The following is a 22,869-nucleotide window of genomic DNA, read 5'->3' as shown; positions in this document are numbered from 1 at the left end:
AGAGAAATGGGAACTGGATGGGGTTCTGCCAGTGTGATCATCTGGGGGGCTAAACTAGGGGTTTAAACAGTGGTCTTAATCCTGAGCTGAGACCTCAGATGAATATTTTTCCAAAGAGACATTAAAGGATAAAGCGCTATCTTTACGTACGCTAAGTCAGTCCTTTATGGACATGGTTTATAGCTTATTTCTGTTGGTGTTGAAAGAATTTATTCATTCTAGTTGCAGACAAAAAACGTTTTAGACTTATTTTGAGATGTCTCTTTCTTTCTGCAGCACTGTGCATACTGTAAGCGCCTTGGAGCATCCATTAAGTGCTGTGCTGAAGGATGTGCTCAACTCTACCATTACCCCTGTGCGGGGGCAGCTGGGACCTTTCAGGATATCAGGAGTCTCTCACTCCTCTGCCCAGAACACATTGAATTGGCCATTCACAAATGTAAGTGGAGTGGAATTTGAGTAAAAGCTCGAGTAAAATAATTTAAAAAGTGAAAATGAGAAATTTGACTTAATCAGATTGTATCTCCTGTATTTAGTGAAACGTGTTTCTCTTCCTTATTTTCTTTTTCACTTCCCTTCCTGCAGTTGTAGGTGATGTAAATTGCGCACTATGCGATAGCCCAGGGGATCTACTGGAGCAGCTCTTCTGCACCAGTTGTGGTCTACATTACCATGGGATGTGCCTGGACATGGCTGTGACCCCTCTAAGGAGGGCAGGTTGGCAGTGCCCCGAGTGCAAAATCTGCCAGACGTGCAAGTGAGTCACTTTCCCACCCCCCTAAATACCATACCTCCGTACCTCGTACTAAATGTTTTTGTCTACTCTCGTCTTTTTCCATCACTTTCCTTGCTACTTGATTTCTGTATAGCTACCAGGCATCATGCACACTGCTAGTTTGTTTACCTCTGTGGTTTGCAAGGAGCTAACTGGATGTTGTACCCAGAAGCTTAGTATTGTAACCTCTGACCTTATTTAAACAGCACAGAAGCTCTGTAAGCAACCAGGCTTGTTTGCCTTAGGTGGCTACTGTCCATTGAGCTTTAAGTTCTGTATTTTCATGCAAACCTCAGTGCTGTTTTGTTACTTCATATGGTATTTTGTAAGAAGAGAAAGGGTTCGTGATATATATTTTTTTTCAAGTGGAATGGAAGGGATATGAATCAGCTCCAACCTGAAGGATTCTCTTTTGTTGAGATTTGACAAGAAAAGCTCTTGAACATTGTCTGAGTAGTGCTAATTGTGAATATTATATCTATATATGCTATTTCTTACATAACTTCTCTGCATTTCTAAAATCCATGATAATTTGAATATATCTAGTGTTGGCCAGGAAAAGGTAATTATTTGTCCACCAGTTCTTGAGCCTTGCCAACCCTGCAATTAGAGATGTAGTGACGCCACACACCATGTTGCACGGCTACATGCTTCAAGCCACCGTGCAGCTACTATTCTGCGGAAACAAGCAGTTGTCTTATTGCTTTACATTCTGTTTTCTGCACTGAAGTTAGGCAAAGGGTCCTAAAAAAAATGGAAATTTTGTGTCGCACTTTACAGGCCTGGAAAAAATCCTAGAAATTGGGAGAAAAATGAAAATGTCCCGAAAAACCGCTGAGTCTTACTGGAAACCAATTTTGACATTCTTGTCATTTGCTGAGGTTTCTACGTCAGCCTGCAGCTGGAACTGTGTTCAAGGAGCAGATGAAGTTAGAATTGCTGAAACACTCTGAATGCCGTATTTAATTGTGAGCTTTTTAATGCACCACGACAGGTTGATGATGACAGTTACATAAAATCATTCCTGAAATGTGGCCAATCAATAAAAGTGAAATGATCTCTCAAATGTGAAGATCAGTAACTATTAGCGAGTAACAAGCAATAAAAAGACCGCCCTGCTGCTTGCAGAAATATAATTTTCATAATTAGAAGTAATGTTAGCTGTCTGAATTTATTGATAATGTCATGGTGGATAGCTGGATAATGGCTGGCTCAAGTGTGAGATGTGGACAGTGTGTGTGCTGTGCATTGTTATTTAAGTTTGATGAATGGAAGCTGTGTGTGTTTGCATCTGCAAGTAAGAACATATTTTTAGAAATTTAAGTAAAGTGTAGTCTTTATACTATTTCTTGTGGCTTAAACTTTGAATCCATAATTCATGAAAATGAACAGGATGCTCAATATAGCTCTGTTAGTGAAGCTGTTTACAAATCTAAAAGTGGGTTTTAACCAGGCTGTAACAGGGATCTCTTAACAGTTTTTACAATAACAATTAGATTAAAAAAACACATTAGAACTGTCATTAAAGAGCTTGTCAGCGCTGTTTGTATTTTTAGAGATGAAGCTACTACTAGTTGTAATAAAATGTGATTAAGCGTAAACGGGGATCCTGCTGAGCCCTACAGACGATAGTTATAGTTCTTCTCCAGTTGTGGAGCAAATCATGACTCAGACTAACAAGTTCCTTTATGTGGAATTGCCTTTACCAGTTTCTCCCAAGTATATTTGTGTGCAATTTGTCGAGGCACTTGGCAGGTAGCTTGTTCCAAACATCTCTGAAGACTTGTTACAGTAATTCAGTGAAATTAGGCTGGCTCAGTGTCTTCTGTCTGTTGATGTCATTCCAGACTGACTCTGGGATGTTGACATCAGGGCTCTGTGCAGGTCATACCATCTGTGACAGGAATCCCTCTTCTTCTTGTGTTTTGTTTTGTGTGTGAACATGTATACACTACAGTAAAACAGATTCTCAATGTCTTTGTTTTCTAAATAATTGGTTGGAGATTACAGATTAGATGTGGATGAATGGAGCTGTCTGATCTGATTCATACATTTATTTATTAACACAACAAATGGAATTGACGTTTACCATAAAGCTGAAATGAGGTCAAAACAACGCATCCGTTCAAACAGATCACCTGATGAAGCAATTACTAAACAGTGAACTAAAGGATTATCTGAAGACCTTTTTTTTTTTTTTTTAAGGAAATCTAAAGACAACTACAATGGATGATTATTATTGTAACTACTGTAAATTCAATCCTCTATGTCTTTGTGCATTGTATGTAAGGCCCTGTGTTGTCCTGCTTCATATAATCTCTCTGTCTTTGCAGGAACCCAGGAGAGGACACTAAAATGCTGGTGTGTGACATGTGTGACAAAGGCTACCATACCTTCTGTCTGCAACCTGCTATCGACACTCTTCCCACCAATGGATGGAGATGTCAGGTAGGAAGGATCTTGTATTATACCGTGAGGCTTGTCTAAGAGAATACGAAATAAAGATTATTCTGGCTAGTAAATGTACGTGGCAAACTATTGTGCACGATGCCCAGATTTTTTTTTTCCATGAGGCACGATCACAAAATTCCCCCATGTGTGCACTGCAATATTCAATGGAAAAATATTCAAGATATGAATCTTGGCTCTGGCACAGAGTAAATAGCTAGCACTCATGAGAATATGACTTTTTGGTGGTTTGTATTTGCACTTTCTGTGGTTAAGAAATGACTCACACCGGCTGATCTTTTAAAGGCTTCGGTGCAGCCTCAGCGCCGTAAGATAGCGCAACATGTACTTGTGTTGTTCGTGCACAAATGATGTGCCAGTCACTCAGCTGGCTGTTAACACACGGCCTCATTTTTTGTGCCGCGGTTCGAGTAGGTCACGGCAGTTGAGACAGCGGGTGATAAAAGGTCTTCACACTGGCGTCTGTGTTTGACTCAGCACAGGAGCAATGCTACCCACACGCATCTTTGGCACTAACTTGTCTTGAGCACCTGCCCCCAGCCCCCATCCTCTCTGACATGCTAGTTTTGTTCTGACTGTTGTCTTCTCGCTAAAGTAGACCTCAATGAAAAATGAGTCATTGTTCCAGTTTCGGTGTTCTGTAATGTACCTCTGATGTTGTCTTTATATCTGTATGAGCACCACAATAGCAGGCTGTGCTGCAGATAAAGTGTATTCAAGCCGAGTCGCTAGTTGGTCCAATAAATTGCAAAGTCACTGTATTGCTAAGTTGCTGTAAGTGCTGGTCCACTCTAAATGCAAGTAATGTTGTTATTATTTTCATGAGCAAGCGTTACGACTGCGTCTTGTGGAAAACAATTGAAAACAACCATCGACATGTCGAATCGCCTTTTTCATGACAACTCTTAGTTTACTGAAGGTCAAAATATTATTTAATTGTTTTTAACCACATCTCAGTACAGTTGCTTTAGTGTCTTACAAGTTCCATTCATTATGTGGTTTTATATTTTTGCTCATTTCCCCATTTGTAGTTCAGCTGTTCAGAGTGCATTTAGTCCAGAGTGTCCCTGCTTTAAAAATATATAGAAACGGATTTAACTATGGCTGATAGCTGAGTAAGAAAATACAGTCCACACCACAGATTTCTTTGTTTTTTTTTTGGGGGGGGGGGTTTGCATCTCTTCAGTGTTTTCTTAGTGTCTTGTGATATTTTATGTGAAAAGGGGAATGTCTGTAGAGTTGTGGCATGACGAGTTTGTCAAAATTTGAGCAGCCACTCTTAAAAACTGATTTAAGTGAACAACCGCACTTAAGAGGCGCGCTGCTGAAATAGAAGCCAAACAGCTTCAGCTCTGCTTGCTGGTGCAGGCTGTCAGTGCAGATTTTACATCAAACATACCGGCAGCTATTTATTTGCTTGTGTCACTTTGGGGTTTTTCCTGGCTTCGAATGGACCTGTGGTGACAGTAAGCACGATCGGTCTGCGTACAGTAAAAGCAACAAGTCCCTTTTAACTTATTTGACTGAAATCTATGCATTTTCCTCTCACTTATGAGTATGTGAGAAACAGGAATATCTACTTATGTAAATGAAACCCCATCTAACAAAAAAACTATATTGTCTGTTCCGGTTGCCTAAAACCTTTAAGGGGCGCCAAAAATTCCTTTATGCAGGAAAAACCCTGCACTTTGTGGTTTTGGTTCCTTTTTTTTTTTAAAGCCAGTGGGATTTTTGTCAACTCGCATAGCCACAAAACAAAAGACAGAGAAACTATAGCTGATATTCACCCATTTAAAAATAATCCAAAATGTTTGAGATGTAGTAGGAAAAAAAATGCTTAGATGTCCTCCATGTTTTGATAATTGGCAACGTGCTTAGATTTTAATTCTTGGCCATTTGTAACACCAGTTGGCGGTATGTTGCGGCATCATGCAGTTTTGTAGCCAGAACCTGAATATTTTGATGGCAGCGTTTTAAAAGCGCTATTCTTCTTATTCTCAATAATCGTTTAAAAAGTCTTAATGTTCACGTATAAAAAATGTAAAAATATTGTGTGTAAACAAAATGACAACTAATTTGGAATATTTGTTGTCTTTTGGTCCTGTTCTTCAGCTCTACCACATATATTTTGTTGGAAAAGAGTCATGGTCTTGCATATACACACACTCGCTGTGGATCTGGACAGGTTCCATGCTTGTTTCCCATTCCATGGCTGAGGTGCCAAATCTGTGTAGCAGAAACGCTGTATTTGTGCTGCATTGGATTTTAATGGCTTTGGATGTCATGTTACTTTTCTCCTCAGAACTGCAGAGTATGCATCCAATGTGGAACACGAACCAGTGGGCAATGGCACCACACCAGCCTGCTGTGTGAGAACTGTGTCCAAAACCAGGACCCTGCTCTGTGCTGTCCTATGTGTGCCTGCATCCTGGACCCTGAGCATCACAAAGACTTACTATTCTGCCACACTTGTAAGAGGTAAGGAACTTCTGTTAAACTGTGAAGCATCTACACAGTAAGAAAACCACAGTAATAAGTATGTCAAAATTTAGCATTGCGCTGAGATTCTCGTCGACCAATCTCTTAAATTCCTTTGCACTTCTTTCAGATGGCTACACCTGGAGTGCGAGCGTCAGAACTCAGGCCAAGCAGAAATCCACCCCAGAGAGGACTATGTTTGTTCCAACTGCAGGTCTCCTGCTGCAGAGCAGGCGCTACAGGCAGAGGATATGGACACCGGCCCAGAGCTCAGCCCTCAGTCAGCCTCCATGCACACAAACTCTGAGACTGGCCTACAGCTGGCTCAAAAGCACACAGACCTAGAACCTGGCACTCAGCTGCCTCCTGAAATGCACAATGACCCCAAACCGGAATTACTTGCTGTTCCATTGCACTCAGATTCAGAGCCTGTTCAGGCTACCGTCCAGGAGGAGAAGCTGGCCACGTCAGACCAGAAGCCTGGTGGGACTTTGTTCCAAAAAGGTTAGATTATACACAGATTACACTCTGATCCTTTCTCCTTGTCTTCTTTTTTTTATATATATTTATATCTTGTAGTCTTTTATTTTCATCCATGCCGAAGTGTCCCTCGTGAGATTTAAATCTGTTTTATCAGCATAATAATCATATCTTGTTATTGCAAGGACAAGCCAAGGAATGCAACGCTTTTGATTATACAAAATCATGCACACATCATACACCAACCACCAGGTTGTATTAAAAATGAAAGACAGTCTTTGTAGTTCAGGGTTCATTGACTCGGACTCTAGCCATGCAGAAGCAGTTAAAAGTTTTGGCTATGCGACACCAATTTTGTCTTTTGTGTCAGCGCTGATGAAGTTTTGAAAGTCGCAGTTGTTGCAGATGAAAGAGTTAGGAGGAGAGCTGTCTGGACGAAGACAAGACAGAAGCACTCCCTCTTTTATTTGGAGGATTTTCTGAGGATTCCTTATAACCAGATGGTGTCCTAGTAGTTGCGGAATAAAGCAACTCTATTGTCTTTGTAATTCTGTGTTTTGAACATTTTAAGTACTTTGTTTCTCCTTCCTGACTTGTGGGAAGACGGTGGTGCTGCCTGTTAGTGTGAATGAAGAATTGATTATTTGTTATATGTGCTTACATTTCAGTATAGCTTGTGTCTATAATGAAGTGGAAATCCATAATGCAATCCAAGGCAGGGATGGGCACTCAATTTGGATGCTTATGTTTCAGTTGCAAATATAGAAACTTTGTAGGTAGCTTATAGCTTATCTTATTCATTACCGTTTGGCCAACCTCAATAATGATGCTCAGCCGAGAGAGATTGATAGGCTGTCCTGAAAAGTATGCTGAAACAAAGTTAGGTTATCTTGCCTAATTTGCCGTCTTATCACTTAATGGCTGCTGGGAGCATGTATACTAAATCAAAAGAGAAGAAGCTGAGGCAGCCATAGAGTGACTTCAACTGGATTCAGTCAATGACTTAAGGGATTTAGATTTAAACATCTTTGACTGAACAGAAGATCTGTGTTAGTTAAAGGATTCTAACTCTGCTTCCTTAACTCATTTTTGTGACATTTCTAGAAATATATTGTTATCCAACCATTATGGAGATTAAGGGCTCATCTTGTCCCCAGAGACTCCAGACTTGACTTGGACAAAAGCTTTTTCAGGACAGTCAGAATGTAATAAATCCTGGCCTTCACAACATCTGTCTGCTGTTTGCTGGTCACAGTGCTTGTATAATTCATCGTGGTGCAAGCTGTATCGACACTCTTGAGCTACACAATGCAGAATATGCTTTAAGCTCAGAGTTGCATCTCATCTCTGGTCCATACGAGGTCTGCCAGCACTAGAGCGCAATATCAGGGAAATATACAGTGAGCTGGGGATGCCAGTGGCAGCTACGCTGCTTACTCTTGTCTCTGCTGCAGACTGCACTGACAAGAGAGAATAGATTGGAGTAGCATGATGGTGATGATATCATGGATCCCCTGTCTGCTAACCTGCCTTGGAGCTGCACTGGCTCATTCATTACTGCTCACCTGTCTTGTTGGCTTGCTCTGCTCACCATACACATGTGCGCTCATCTTTTTTTATCATTGGATTTTAGCGGGCAAGGTGATGTCTTCCCCACTGTAGCCTTAAACACACGTTTAGTTTGTCTGTGTAGTTATTTAAGAGGATTTTTTTGAGATTTGTGAAACACCTTACAATGAGGTGGATGCCTGTTTTACCTGATTCTTGTGTCTGCATGTGTCACAAAGCTCTCTGCCCTTAAAATAACTTTTGGGATTGTGGGTTAAAGCCTCTTGAATTGGGTTGATTGTATGGTTAAAAATTCCATTTATTTTATTTTTTGGATTTTGTTTGATAGTCCTGTCTTAAATAGTTCTTTATAGGAGAAACTATTTCCTGAAAGGTAATTAGATATTTGCTCTGTTTTGTTTTATTTAGTTCTGTGACTTTGTTATGGGAGATCTTGATTATGTTGTCAACCACTCCGACATGTAATGCTATTCAAGTCATTAACCGGAGCTGCTCATCACATGCCAGGATTCACTGCTGCTCAGGCTTGAACAACAGGCTTACAGTGACTTCACTGGACAGATGCTGTTAGATCCACTCTGCAGGTTCACCCTGACTTTTGGCCTTTGATACATTAATCAAAGCCGCGTGTTTATCCAAACCATCACCTCATTCACTGTAGGAGATATAGGAAGCAGGGCGTTAATATGAATGTGATTCCGTGTTCAGCTTGGTCAATAGCTGATGGCTGGAGATGGTTGGAGGCCCATCTCCCTAATTGACTTTCTGGCATCAGCACCGGATGAGCACCTGCAAGCTGCACAGTCATGAGCCCAGAGCACACAGACCCTGGGATGTTGGTTGTCATGGTTACTCCCTTCCCTGGCAGAGATGCGTAGCAGGTGCATGTGTGTGTCAGGATCAGTGTGACATGGGAACTTGTGGGTTGAAATGGTGGGCGCCTCCTTAAGACTAGGCTATCTGTACTGTCAGACGATGTCTGGCAGAATATTGGCTCGATGTGTGGATTCCTGATAGCCAGGAATGAGTAGTTCTATTCATACCAGACCAGTCAAATGCATTGATGTCTTTGATACAAAACCAAATGGAGAGGGAGGACACATTACAAATCCAAAAAGAGTGAGACAGGGGAGGAGATACTAGATTAATACCAAAATGTAGCCTATGATAAAAGTTTTGTTGCTTTATGTACTGCGACTGCTTATTACTCCAAAGCCTTCTTTTTCCACGAGCACGTCTGTCACTCCTGTCCACAGCAGATTCACTGATAGAAGACATTCACAATTTTATTCATAGTCCAACATTTCTTCATAGGTTGTTTTCTTTATTGGCTTGTCACTTGAACTGCATTCATAATCTCTCCAGAGTCTTATTTCTTGCTATTTATGAACAAATATCCATTCTTTTAAGTATATTTGTATATCTAATCTTTTTGTCAATGAATGTCTGTTTTAGAAGCCTCAATGGGAGCAGACATTGTCGAGAGGCACGTTACTGAACCTTCTGACAACAAAATTCCTGCAGAACTCGAACCAGGTACGTGCATGCAGCCTATTTATTCCTTTAGTTTTACACTGTGGAACCACACATTGATTTACATTCACAACAACGGTGATTGCTTTTGTAAGGTTTATGTTAAATGTAGTGCTCATTGTTTATTTACGTTCAGTGACCATTATGTATTCCCTTCTACAGATACAAAACCAGCAGCAAGAGCCCAGCTCGCATCTCCAGAAAGTCCTGCATCTTTAGCAACTCCAAGCCAGGAGTCTTTTCCAGCCCAACACTCTATGGAGGCACTACAGACACAGGATACCACATTACAAATCAAACCAGCAAATACAGAGGCCGGCCCTGAGGAGGGCATGGTCAACCCCAGCACAAAGGATTTTAAGGCCATCATCTCAACCACCAAAGAACCAAGTACTGCATCAGTACATTTCACGGACCAACCAATGGAAGTCTCGCTACCCCAACCTTCAAGTATGGATGTAGTCAGGGCTTCTTTCATGAAAACTCCTCCAAAAGAACTTAACAAGGAGAGGAAGGAGGGTCTTTTTCACAGGAACCTGGCAGAGACTGTTAAGCCGTCAGCCTCTAGTACATCAGAGGAGATGGACACTACACTGGAGTGCAAGCCTAGTCTGTCATTTCCGAGCTTGTCTTCAGAGGAGAAACCCCTCAAAACATCTGTGGAAAGATTAGCTGAAATGGTTTCTTCTCCTTCCCACTCCTCCCCTCTGGCCCGAGGGACGTCCCCCAGAGAACCCCCCCAGACCCAGATCCTACCTTCACTGAGTGACCACAGCAGCGCAATACCCACCACCACCCTTATACCGTTCACCCCCAAGATTGGGATGGGAAAGCCAGCCATCACCAAGAGGAAGTTTTCTCCGGGGAGGCCACGAGTTAAACAGGTAAGAGTCTAGAAATCATGTCACAAGGTTCACGGACAGGGTTTGTGCCACTGTCTGGCTCGTTCTGCCTTATTCACTGTCGCAGACCCAAGTAATCATCCAAAGCAGTCTAGGTTAATAATTGGTGCTAGTACCTTGTGTCCTGCTGTGTGCTCTGTGAAACTGGATTAGTCTTTTTGGTTGCACTGAGAGTGGTTGAAGCTGCTCCTATGGTTTGGGATGTTTTTTTAAATTATGTTTTAAGTCGTTTCTCAGTCAAGTTATACCTTGCAAGCATAGCAGGAGGACAGCATGGTGAACGATGTTCTCTCCCCGCTCCCTGTCCTCCTTTCACATGTTTGTTCACCACGTGACTGAGTTATTCACAGCGATATGCAGAACTCAGCTGAGTGTTAATTACTTCCTGTAGGAATTACGTTTTTATAGCTAAAACGCCTGTTGCTGATAGTCCTCGCTGTATTCCACCTTCAGCATTGCCATCAGTCTTTCTGTTCATCTCATCTCCATGTGACAAACACGAGTCATCCCATTGTCCTGTCGAGGATGAGCATTCATCACGTCATAAATTACAGTGACCGTTACCATTACCACATCCTAGTTATCTCATATTACACCATCAACTACAGTGGGTCACTTATGACTGCAAAAAAAATGAAACACGTTAAATCTCCCAATACTGCTGTCTCATTGTCTAGAGACTCTCACAGACATAGAATGTAGACTCTCTCAGAAAAATAATACTGGGAATTGAATCACACCCATGGCTATAATATATTATGAATGATGCTGGTGAGGGTAGACTAATTCAGTTTGCAAATGTTTTTTTCATATATAGCCCATCTCTTAAATAAATATTATATGATTCAAACTAATTTGTTACACAAGGCCTGGGGAAATCTATCTCAAAAATCTGAATGTTGCCCCTCTTTAAGTCCAGCATGCTTCTGTGTGATGCGCTCATGTGCTGCTATACTGACGCAATTCCTCTTGTTTTTCAATACGCCAAACATACACGGTTGCCATGGCGAGAGGCAGCAGGGCCTCTTTTTTTTCTGCTGTATGGTACCACGATACTCGAGTAAATTCTGCTGCTCGAAATGCAACTAACACAGTTGAGCTCTGCAGTTGTGTTTGTAGTCTATTAGAAACATTCCTCTGAAACTAATTTGCATGAAAGGATTGGCTTTAACACAGAATGTAATCTAATAACCTATCCTGTTCATATTTTGCCACATCCGATGCTCTCCTTTACTTCTGCATCGATGGGTGTGTATTGATAAGTTCCCAAATGGCTACATTACAAGCTCACTACATTTCTCTAACATCTTTCTTTGTATGTTTTGTTTCTTCGCTGGCTTTGTTTTTAAGTTGCTGCATTTTGTCGCCCTCCTCCCTCCCTCTCTCTCACTCTCTCACCCACCCCTCCTTACCTTAGGGTGCATGGAGCCCCCATAGCAGTGTGAGCTCACCCTTGTCCTGGTCACCAGACCAGCCAGAGGGGTGGGATGTCCCAAAGACCAGGCAGTCCTCTGGCAGCCCCGGCTGGAGCATCCGAGTGGTAAATACCGTGGCTCACCAGAGACGGCAGGGGCAGCAGCTGCCCTCTGTTAGCCCTTTGTCTGCCGTAGTGACGCACACTCCCTGAGTGTCCCTGAATGTCACTGATATATATTGTAGCCAGCACTGACAATTACCACCACCATACAGTGAGAGGAGGAGTCAGAAACCAATGACTAAGCAAATGACTTTATGGAGTCACTGAAATACATGGCTACATTGACAAAGGGGTTTTGCTGAGTATGGGATGGTGTAGCTGCACCTTTCACAGTCTACACAAATATTTGGGTAATATTTTTTACTGCTGAATGATAGTTTCCATGTCCTCTTTGCCATGCAATGCTGTGTTCTCTTTGTCTTATTCAGACCTGTTCAAGTATTCATATTTATCAAGTAGATTGTTCCTCTCTGATTTTGACTGAGTGAAAAGTCTATGGCAGTTTGTTACCATGGTGATAGTCATTACTCTTTCCAAAGCTGGGTGAGGGTTAATTTGTACTCGGTTGTAGGGGTCCAGTGCAGGTTAAACACCACTGTACAATGTGTCTGTCAGATGGCACAAGGGATGGTAGCGGTCTCGGTTTGGGATCAGGGCCAAATTTGAGGTAAATGTGAAGAGATTTTGAGGCAGATGCTGGAAGTTTCAGTTAGACACAAGTGTGACAGTCATGATTAGGCAGAGGCCTCCTGTCAGAAATGTGCCAAAGGCACAGTGGAACTGGCATTGCTAGAACAGCCACTCAGAGGCCTTTTTCCCTTTCTGACTTGCTGGCTGTCTGGCAGAAATTGAAGCGCACCTCTCAAATAACAATCACTTCCGTTTATTATCAAAATGTCAAGAACAAGGTTGATTGATGCTTATTTTCTTTTTGCTGAGCACTTGCATGATGTTCAAGTTGTAGAGATTTCTAAAAAAATATGTTTTTTACTCTGTTTTGCAATTTCAGTTTCTTTTTAGATCCCACTAATGCTTTGCAGTGCTAACAGAATGTATGAAGTAAACCACTGTCATGTAGGCTGTATTTGCAGGAGCAGCTTACATTTATTTAGACACCACCACAGAATGGCATTACCTTTCTAGAACTGGATTTGCAAAACTCTTATGTTGTCTGGACAGTGAAGAAGATATGCAGAATTAAAGTGCAAGTGATTGAAGTGTTCTCCACTGTAAAACCTTTAAAAGGGATATATTATGCAAAATCCTCATTTTTTATTCTTTTTGAACACAATTGCACATCCTTAGTGTGTCTAGAGACCCACCAAATATGAGAAAAGACCAACCCTCGTTTTTTTTTTTTTTCTTTGTTCATCGATCAGAAAGAGTGTGTCTAAATAAGGCTTTCACGCTTGCCGACTCTTGGGACATCATAAGGGGATAAGCACGGCTCTCAGATCCGGATAGAGAAACCTAAGTTTGCGTTAGCCACAAAACTACACAATGTCAATCGTAGCAACATTCATCATCTAATCGTAAAAAAAAAAAAAGTTAGACCAGATTGTGAACCAACCATTTAGATCCATCGCATTCCCAATGATGCAACCTCTGCAGGAGTCTCTCCTTGTTTTGGCTCGAGTTCTTATTCAAACGTGAGCTCCTGTGTTTTTATTAGCAGTCATATTGGTTCTCCTGCTAAGTTTTCACCGGGGTAGGAAAGGCACAGCCCTCTTTCGGGAAGGGGCGTGGGCAGCAGCAGCAGCTCATTTGCATTTAAAGCTACAGACGCTGAAACAGCCCATTTGGAACGGAGCTAAAACCAGGGGCATACAGGCATGGTGGAATGAACAATTTGCACAGTATTTTTAGCAGAGACTTTGAAAGGGCACACTCTGGAGACATGTGAGAATAACGTATGGAACTCCGTGTGTGTGAAAGAGAAATAGGCCAAAGTGAATAGTTGGAGCTTGTGTCTACCCGTTTTATTTGGTTAGATGGGTAGCGGTCATTGTCTGGTCTGATTTTATTTTGCCTTTCATCCACAGGGTCGAGGCTCAGGCTTCCCTGGGAGGAGGAGGCCCAGAGGAGCTGGTCTGTCAGGTAGAGCTGGGCGTGGCAGGGCCAGAGGGAAGAATGGAGTGAGTCCCTGCATCAACCCTGGGGTACGTACTTCCAGCTGCATCTCCTGCACTATGTACAAATTATCGTGTGTTTGTTTTCCTCCCCTGCTGACAACATTGATGACCTATTACAAGGCGGATTGATGTTTATGCTAGTTTCATGTTATGGTAATGGTTGTACATTTCTTTAGGGGTCAGTTCCTCAAAACATGAAAAATTACTCAGCACTTAATAATAGGTAGTAACAGTTCACATTAAATACTCCACTATAGAGTGTATCCTAGTTACTCAAATTAAACTCTTATCACGAAAGATGGAAACTCATATAGCTTATGCTGTTACACTTTAATTGTTTATTTTGTGTGTTTTTCTCCTGATATACAGATCACAACAATAGAGACACCCTACCCAGTCAAGGAGGAGGAGGAGAACGCAATGCACAACACAGTGGTCATATTCTCCAGCAACGACAGTTTCACGCTAAAACAGGTGTTTTATGTGTTGTTGTTGTTGTTGTTGTTGTTGTTGTTGTTGTTTTTGCTTTATTAACTTGAGTCTTCTAACATATTTCTGACTCCTTGTCCATGAATTTGTCTGTACACTTAGACTGCCTGAAATTAAATCTGTGCTTAAAGATCTCTCCCACCGGAGATCATTAATTCCTGTGGAGATACTGCCAGCTGCCTGCAGGAATTTCAGTCAATTATGTAACACAAATTTTATTGTTTCCCACTTTCTCTCTCAAAATTCATGTCTTCTGTGCTGACGCTTTATTCTGTAAACTAAACGTAATTACTGACCTCTGGCCTCTGCCAAATATTCAAGGTTCTTAGAGGGGTCAGCAAGTATGAAGTTAGCCAGGTGTGATAGGAAGTTGGCGGTTGGAATCCTGTTTTTCAGAGAATAAATATTCACAATGTGACTAATCAATACATTTGAGAGGCTGTTGCTTTTCAAGGCTTTTGCCCCACCCTAAGACATTCCTGTCTAACTGTCAGTTGTGGGCTGAAAAGAGCTCACTCAGTAATCTTGGTTAAAAAGCTCTTCGAAAGTCACTATTTCCAAGAGTCTTGTATACTCTTTTACCTCGCATTGCAAGATGCTTTTATACACATCTGTATTTAAGGATGGAAGACAAATGCACTGTTCTTATTTAACCAAGCAGACTAAGGTTAAAGAAATCTTCTTTTTTTTTTTCTTTAGTATTCAGGACAGCATGCAAGAACATATTGTAAATAAGAATTGGTACTTTGAGTGCTAGTCTGAATATGATTCCCATGTGATTGGGTGGTAATAAACAAACTATGCAAAAAGTTCAACAGTGGTTAGACTTTCCTTCCTGACAAACTGCAGCAGACTAGCTGACTGGCTTCTTTGTTTGTCAGCACAGAAATTAACTAGTAAAACAGAAATGACAAAAGTGGGATTTTGTAGGGGTTTTTCTAACCCATACTTGAGGATTTCAGTGTCTCAGCCTGACCACTTGGTGATATGGGGTAACTAATGACAGCGTTCTTTCTCTCAGGACATGTGTGTGGTGTGTGGGAGTTTCGGTCTCGGGGCAGAGGGACGTCTTTTGGCCTGCGCTCAGTGTGGCCAATGCTACCATCCGTTCTGCGTCGGCATAAAGGTACAGTATGTTTGTTATTGAGTTTTATACACTACAAATGTGCTTCTGCGCCGAAACACCGTCCACACACACACATAATTTTAGTAAACAAACTGAACTACATACAACTATCGCCTCATTATCTCCCCCCAGATCACCAAGGTGGTGCTAAGTAAAGGCTGGCGCTGTCTGGAGTGTACAGTGTGTGAGGCCTGTGGTCAGGCCACGGATCCTGGCCGCTTGCTGCTGTGTGATGATTGTGACATCAGCTATCACACATACTGCCTGGACCCTCCGCTGCAGAATGTACCCAAGGACAGCTGGAAGTGCAAGTGGTGAGGAACTTTATCATCATCTCACCCGGATGTGCTTTAAATAGACCACTCTTTGAATTAGAATTAAGTTTGTGGTGCAGGTACACAGCATTAAACAACTATACATTATTGAATGTGTTGTTTATTGTTATGCTACGCAGCTCAGGTAGTTTACTTCACCCGTTCCTGATTGCTAAATATTCCATTTATTAAAACAAACAAACAAATAAATCTTTAAAATGAATGTGTTATTAACAGGGATAGGAGCAAACAGGAAACACTTTCATATTTGCAGCATGAGGACCAGTAGTGAGCAGGAAGGATTTGTGCACCGCAGTTAAATCTGTGCTATCCTCTTTGAAGTAACCTGAGTTAAATGACCTCTGTCCTCCCTGTCTCCTGCAGGTGTGTGTCCTGTACCCAGTGTGGTGCCACCACCCCCGGCCTAAGGTGTGAGTGGCAGAATAATTACACTCAGTGTGCCCCCTGTGCCAGCCTTGTAACATGCCCAATCTGCCTGGTGGACTACAGCGAAGGCACCATCATTGTGCAGTGCCGCCAGTGTGACAGGTGTGCAGTGTTTGTATAAACCTGTCCTCAAGAGGACCAGTGTCTGCTAATTCTTCCAACATAATTGTCTGTTATCTGAACTTGTTCTTCTCGCCACAGATGGTTTCATGCCTCCTGTCAGAGTCTTCATTCAGAAGAAGACGTAGAAAAAGCTGCAGAAAGCTGCTTTGACTGCACAATGTGCCGAACTTTCAAGACCACTAAAGGTGGGAGCGCAGTAATTCCTCTGTTTTTTTTTGTGTGTGTGCTGTTGATTCAGTACACTCAACGTTGACGTTTGATCTTGTTTCTGCTGGTTTTTAATGTTTTTTGTGTGTCTTGTGCTGCTGCAGTTGTGACAAAGACCAGAGACACCACTGAGCCTCTGCTCATGACACAGATTGTCACAAAGGCTAAAGAAATCGGTAAGTTTACTGCTTCACAAATGATTGATAACAAATCCCGTACAAAGATTTATTTTTCTTTCTTTTGGTTTGGGATTTGACTTTAGTTTATAAACTGTACATTCATTGTAGCAGCATATATTCATTTTTTTTTTTTTTCCCTTTTCAGATCTGTCGAGGACCTACACCCAGGATGGTGTTTGTTTGACAGAGTCAGGACTTTGCCAACTCCAGAGCTTGTCTGCTACGGCGTCACGGCGTAGGAAACCTAAGCCAAAGCTGAAGCTCAAGATCATTAACCAGAACAGTGTGGCAGTGCTTCAGGCCCCCGTAGACCCTCTTTCAGAACACTCTCGTGATGAAGACATGGAAGACAACAGAGGTACTTGTCTTTTCACACAAACTGCTTCTTTCATCTCAGGGTGTTTATCCACTTTTTACTTTAGCAGCTGCTGGGACTGTCAGTGTGTTTTTACATCATTTTTTTTTTCTCCCAGCAGCCTCCTTTAATCCTTACATTTTTCTATTTTGATGTTTTTGAGCATCTTCCAGTTGCACAGTGCATACTTAAAATTAATAAAGATGTGTTTTTGAATTAGCTTGGCATGAAATTTAACATGTACACAACACTTCCTGGAATGGTTCTGTACAGTATTTAGTATGTTGTCCGATATTGTTCATTTTAACATCCATGGAGACTTTAGCCACAATATGGTGTTGTTTATACCTCCACCATGGACAAACTATTAGAGAGGAAAATGTGAATTAACTAACTATGACACATGTGGTGATGTTGTCTATCAGGGGGAATAGCATTAGTTAAGGCCTCTCGGTGGTCTGTTGCTGTGTTTTAAGAATATAAACCAGTCAGCGCCCCGACAGCTCACCTAGTTCAGTGGGCGACCCATGAACAGGGGCTATAGTTCCCCGACGCAGTGGTCGTGGGTTCGACTCCCGCTCACGACCCTTTGCTGCAGGTCTCTCCCCATTTTTCCCCCTCCTTTCCTGTCTATTTCTAAATAAAGGCAAAAGTCAAAAAAATATATTAAAAAAAAAAAGAACATAAACCAGTGTTTTTAAGGATTTTTTGTCTTCACAGTGTATTAATTCAGTTAAAAAGTAATAATCCAGGTGATCAGCACAGGTATACCCATAATTAGTAGTAACACAGTTAGTTCACCCACTATTTACCTGTATTGAAATTTTCTCTCTAATTCAGAGTTCAGAAATTTTTGAAACTGGCTGGTAAAAGAAGACCTTTATATATATATATATTTACCAGCCAGTAAAATATATTTATATATGAAGAAAGAAAGAAAAAAGTCTCTCACCAGAAATGAAGGTCTTTAGTAATGGCACTGGTGAACTTAATTCAATCAGGCTAATGTCCTGCCACTGAGTGGAGTTCAGATAGAATTGACCCTGGCGCTGTGTTGAGGGGCCTGGCTGGGGTGCTCTCTGCTGCAGGGCTGTCACTCATCATCAATGCTCTCTCCCTCTCACAGAGGCGGAGCTCCTAGATTGTGAGGCAAAGTCTGACTCAAGCCTGGAGCGAGAGCCAGCAGAAGATGACTCCAAGGGGGCCGACGGCGGCAAGAAGAGGAAGAGGAAACCGTACCGGCCGGGTAGGGCACCTGATTGAAGGAGACAGCTCCTCTGAAGCGTAAAATGGTGCAGTACATGCCCGACGTTGTAGCTGTAGCAAAGCACTGCCATCTCACGGCCTCTGATGTACAAAGGGCTCTGTCGAGTGTTTCTGAGCCTTAATGCTGAATGTACTGGGCAGCTAATGGAACCATACAATCAAAACTCAATATATTTCAAATTAAATCATCTCCATGGCTGTAACGAAAATTGTTTCTCTTTATGGGTGTATTTATTGAGAATGAATTTCAAATTTCTTATTACAAGGCATTGGTGGGTTCATGGTCCGCCAGAGGAGCCGTCCAGGCCAAGGTCCAGGCAAGGTTAAACGATCCCTTTGCAGGAAGGATTCTTCTGGCTCCGTGTCCGAGAATCCCCTTGGAAAAGAAGAAGGTCTGTTCACCAGAATTAAAAAAAAGACAGTTGTAGTTGTATTTCATAGTAACAACTTAACAGTTGAACTAAAATAGATCACTCTGATGTCTTTGGTGGGGTTTCAGCGGGATGGACTGAGGCTCTACCAGACACTCCTGTGGATGAGGCGCCCCCTGGTCCGGAGGTTCCAGAAAAAATAAAGAAACGCTATCGAAAGAAGAAGACCAAGCTGGAGGAGGCTTTTCCCACCTACCTGCAGGTTTGTAACCTGTGATAGCTTGCACTTAATGTTTGACAGGACCAGAAATCTAATCATTTGTATAAACAGAATGGGGATGTAATGTTACATTTTTCATCAGTATATAGCCAACATGTAATCTTGTAGTATAAACCACTATAGGTCCATTCAGGAGGAATTTTTTCTCTAGATATCTTAAAATAAGTAGCTCAAACAGTAATAGACACTTGATCTTTTTGCGTCCAGAGTTTTTTTTTTTTTTCCAATACATGTATCATATTTTAACCATGCTTGCATGTTCTAAAAGGCATATTTGTTATGAGAACGTAAATTCGTTATAGAAGTGTAGATGATCAGGTCTGTTTCGTTTTTTTTGTTATGCAAACACCCCATTCATATGCAGAGATTGTCTGGTCATGTCACGCCGTATCTTCATAAAATGCGTTTTATCTCACCCTTGGGAAGGTTGGGAATCCAAAGTGCATTCCCGGGAAACCACTTACAGAACTTTGGTGCACAGTGCCCCGTCTGTGAGCTTTTTTTGAAAAAGGAACAGCCTAAAGGAACTCACCATGGAGGATACTTGTCTCTGATCATGCTCTTTAAAATGGCTCCTTTCTTAGTTGTGAATTGACATACAAAAGCTTAACTGGAGATGACTTCAAGGCTCCTTATCCCTAGCCACTATCTCAGTGTCACCTTGTGTTGGCTGAAACATAGATATCTGATGTGCATTAAGCCACCGGCAGCTGTCAGTGCTGCTCTTTATCCCGCCATGATTCGGGAGAGAGGGGGATGTTCAGTGTAACGTAAAGGTCCGACACAGTGAAGCACATTTCATTAATTATTGAGATAACTACACGTCGGGCTTTTAATGTCTCGGCGTTGCAGTGAGCTGCAGTTACATGTTGTTGAGGATAGTAGATGACTTGTTGGGGGACGTACGTGCTGACAAAGGTGAGGTCAACAGCAGCAAGATTGTTAGTTTTAAAGGTTCTGTTTCACTTTAGTTCTCGTGGGCCTTCAAACGGTGCTGAATAATTTCTATGTGACATGGTGATGTGTTTACCAAGAATGATGCATAAAGTGACCGTTCATCAAGAAAATATGAGAAAGAAATGTGTCAGCGGAGAAGTGACCGGTGCTGTATGTTGTCATGTTCAGGAGGCTTTCTTTGGAAAAGACCTGCTGGACAAAAGCAAGCAGAGCAGGCAGCAGGGGGTTGAATCAGGCTTACTGGAAGACGGGCAAAGCCAAGTGGAGAGGAAGCATCCCACTACCAGCTTCCTGGACCCCTCATCAGACCCTCTGCTCAGCGCCTCCACAGCATCTCTTCCTACCAGACCAGCCACAGCGCGTATGTATACACATTATTTCAGCAGGAGGAGAGATGTAATCAAAGCAATGTATTGTAATGAATATATATGACGGAAAAGATGAGTATGGCATGAATTAGACCAGTGCTGGAAAGGAATCAGTGCAGGTGTTGGAAAAATATGATACAACAGGGGTAAACTGGGATTATTTTTACTTAGGCCCCCAGCAATGTTTCTTATTCTATGAATTTCTCTACCTCGTCCCAACTAATGACCCAATGAGAGCATTAACGGTTTTAATGCAGGAGTAAATGACACATGTTCACTAAACACACGCTCAAGCCACTTTTCATCCATTCAAACGAGACAAAGTCAGAGTGTCAGAGGTCAATCTGTGGTCATCAGCATTCAGACTCACTTTTGTAACTGCAGCTCCATCTACATCGCGGCTAAACCAAAGATGATTTAAATGAATCATAATTTATTTCCCCAAGTGAAGTGAATAAAGTGAAGTTTCAGTTTGTGTTTTCTTCTCCGAGCTCGCTCTGTCTCGCCTGCCCACTCACTCTGTGTCTCTTGCTCTCTTGATTATTTTTTTCTCGGTTTTTCAAAAAGTGGTACATGCCCTTTGTACTGACCTGAATGGTTGTGCAGCCAGAAAACAAAAGGCCACATGCCTGAAACAGAACAGTAACAGTAGCTTTCAAAGACTGACTCCAAATGGAAAAGGTATTATGGATCCTTTGCCAACTCTTTCTGGATGTCCAAAGATTAAACTAGAAGTTTGCTGTGAATTAAGATTTTGTGGCTTAGAACATCAGTTTAACACTGATATTGTTTCACCCTACAAGATACCATGCAGTGCTGTCACTCCTCAACAAGAAACACAGAAACACAACTACGCAACTTATCACTGTCTGATCAGCAGCGAACGGAGACTGCTCACCACCCGATACCTGCACTCCATTCAAGCCGATTTGCCCGAGACAGATTATTTTGAGATTTTTCGTTGCAACCAGTGGCTAAGCTGCAGTAGAAATCTTTGTCATAGTGTTTGAGTTGCATCTTATTGCATGATACATACCAAATTGCTGCAAGGCGAACAGGAATACAGGGTCTGATTCATGATTCCATCTTTGGATTGTTTTCAAGTAACTAAAATACCCAAACAGTCCAACAAATCTCTGTTTAAATCTTTACCTCCTCAGTTTTTATTAGATTAGACATTACCAACAAACTAAATCTGCATACCAGTGTGTGGGATTTGTATTTATCTGAGAGTAGCGCAGCTTTACACTTAGTCACACAAAACAGTCGAGAATACATTCATATAATTGAGAAGGAAATGTGAAATTATACGGGGTGGGACTTTAACGCGTTAGTTATGATTAATTAATTACAACAAAAATAACACGTTAAAAAAATTTGTTGCTATCCAGGACTGCTAGCGCTAACAGCTCCGGCGGTTTCTGTGCTCGCTATGACATGCTTTGCAATCAGGTGGTACCGTCAGCTCGATGTGCTTCGGTGGGATGCAAATTGTTTTTTTGCACAAGTTGCACAAAACCACGCTGTTGTCAAGGCTTCCATCAGGCAGTTTTTTAAAATGAAGCTTACCCTCCATCAGTCCAAGCAGTGCACTCACATCGGATTCCTCCATATTTGTTGTTGTTAGCGTAGCGCTGACGCATCTTGTGCATCGCTGTGATCGGTGGACCATGAAATCGGGCTCTGACGAACGTTCCGCGTTGTATGGATGCAAACTGCGATTAAATGCGTCAATTTTTTTAACGCGTTATTTTTGTTGGAATTAATTAATCGTAATTAACGCTTTAAAGTATATTAGGGGTGGAGTTTTAACACGTTATTTTCGCGTTAACGCGTTAAAGTCCCGCCGCTAGACGCTTGAGATTCAGCTCTTTGAAGAAAAATCTTTTTACTTTTGCTTTTGAATGTTAGTAATAACAGGGTTGTTGCTTATAAATGAATTTGAGACACGCTGACTTGTAACCGTTGGTGTGTTTAAATTAAAGATATGATATCACAAGTGGTACAACTCGATGTTGGACTCCTGAGAAAAGTGCCGATCTTGCAGTTCAGACAGTGGTGTGTTGCTATGTGATTTTTTTTTGTTTGTTTTGAACTAAATTGTTGTGAAATTCTGTTAATTTTTTAATATTTATCATTGTTATTTTTAAAAATTGATCAATACAGAAGGGACAAAATTAATAATAGTACACATATCTGCTGTCAAGTCTTTCCTTTGATCATTTTAAGTGAGAAAAAAATTAGAAGCCAAGTAAACCACACTTATCTGAATCAAGGGCCAGAACAACAATATTGACCAAATGGTTCAGATGGAAAACAGAGATTCCATCCTCAACAAGTCTTTGTATTGTAACATGCCGGCATTACAGTTCATATCTTTGGCGTATTTCAGGAAAAGTCACTTTTAAATGATATTTTTAGAAGATAAGCTTGATGTGGTACATTTCAGTGCTGTCAGGGTTTCTGTTTATGTCTAATCAAGAGCAAATTCTACATCCAAACAAATGGTTCCAAATCACACATTCATGTCCGTTCATCACCATCAATTATGATTTGTGACAGTTTGGTTTTC

General features: G+C 41.6%; 1 protein-coding gene across 2 annotated transcripts in view; it reads left to right on the top strand.

The window, feature by feature from the left end:
* LOC103364895 (histone-lysine N-methyltransferase 2C-like) overlaps nucleotides 1-22,869 on the top strand; it is a 67,828-nt gene that overhangs the window by 18,959 nt on the left and 26,000 nt on the right. The window contains exons 8-27 of one of the 2 annotated variants that reach the window (XM_008292182.1): nucleotides 277-439; nucleotides 586-757; nucleotides 3,109-3,223; nucleotides 5,547-5,722; nucleotides 5,853-6,226; nucleotides 9,227-9,307; nucleotides 9,467-10,188; nucleotides 11,624-11,746; nucleotides 13,726-13,842; nucleotides 14,185-14,289; nucleotides 15,326-15,430; nucleotides 15,563-15,744; nucleotides 16,129-16,293; nucleotides 16,393-16,499; nucleotides 16,626-16,697; nucleotides 16,846-17,058; nucleotides 18,182-18,301; nucleotides 18,588-18,713; nucleotides 18,821-18,954; nucleotides 20,098-20,290. In XM_008292182.1, coding sequence (XP_008290404.1) covers nucleotides 277-439; nucleotides 586-757; nucleotides 3,109-3,223; nucleotides 5,547-5,722; nucleotides 5,853-6,226; nucleotides 9,227-9,307; nucleotides 9,467-10,188; nucleotides 11,624-11,746; nucleotides 13,726-13,842; nucleotides 14,185-14,289; nucleotides 15,326-15,430; nucleotides 15,563-15,744; nucleotides 16,129-16,293; nucleotides 16,393-16,499; nucleotides 16,626-16,697; nucleotides 16,846-17,058; nucleotides 18,182-18,301; nucleotides 18,588-18,713; nucleotides 18,821-18,954; nucleotides 20,098-20,290 — 3,565 coding nt within the window. The remainder of the gene's footprint in view (nucleotides 1-276; nucleotides 440-585; nucleotides 758-3,108; nucleotides 3,224-5,546; nucleotides 5,723-5,852; nucleotides 6,227-9,226; nucleotides 9,308-9,466; nucleotides 10,189-11,623; nucleotides 11,747-13,725; nucleotides 13,843-14,184; nucleotides 14,290-15,325; nucleotides 15,431-15,562; nucleotides 15,745-16,128; nucleotides 16,294-16,392; nucleotides 16,500-16,625; nucleotides 16,698-16,845; nucleotides 17,059-18,181; nucleotides 18,302-18,587; nucleotides 18,714-18,820; nucleotides 18,955-20,097; nucleotides 20,291-22,869) is intronic. The other variant, XM_008292184.1, reaches the window with a different exon arrangement.

This window comes from Stegastes partitus, unplaced genomic scaffold (genome assembly GCF_000690725.1).
Source record: "Stegastes partitus isolate 25-593 unplaced genomic scaffold, Stegastes_partitus-1.0.2 Scaffold791, whole genome shotgun sequence".
Lineage (NCBI taxonomy): Eukaryota > Metazoa > Chordata > Actinopteri > Pomacentridae > Stegastes > Stegastes partitus.
This window is presented reverse-complemented; position numbering and strand designations above follow the sequence as displayed.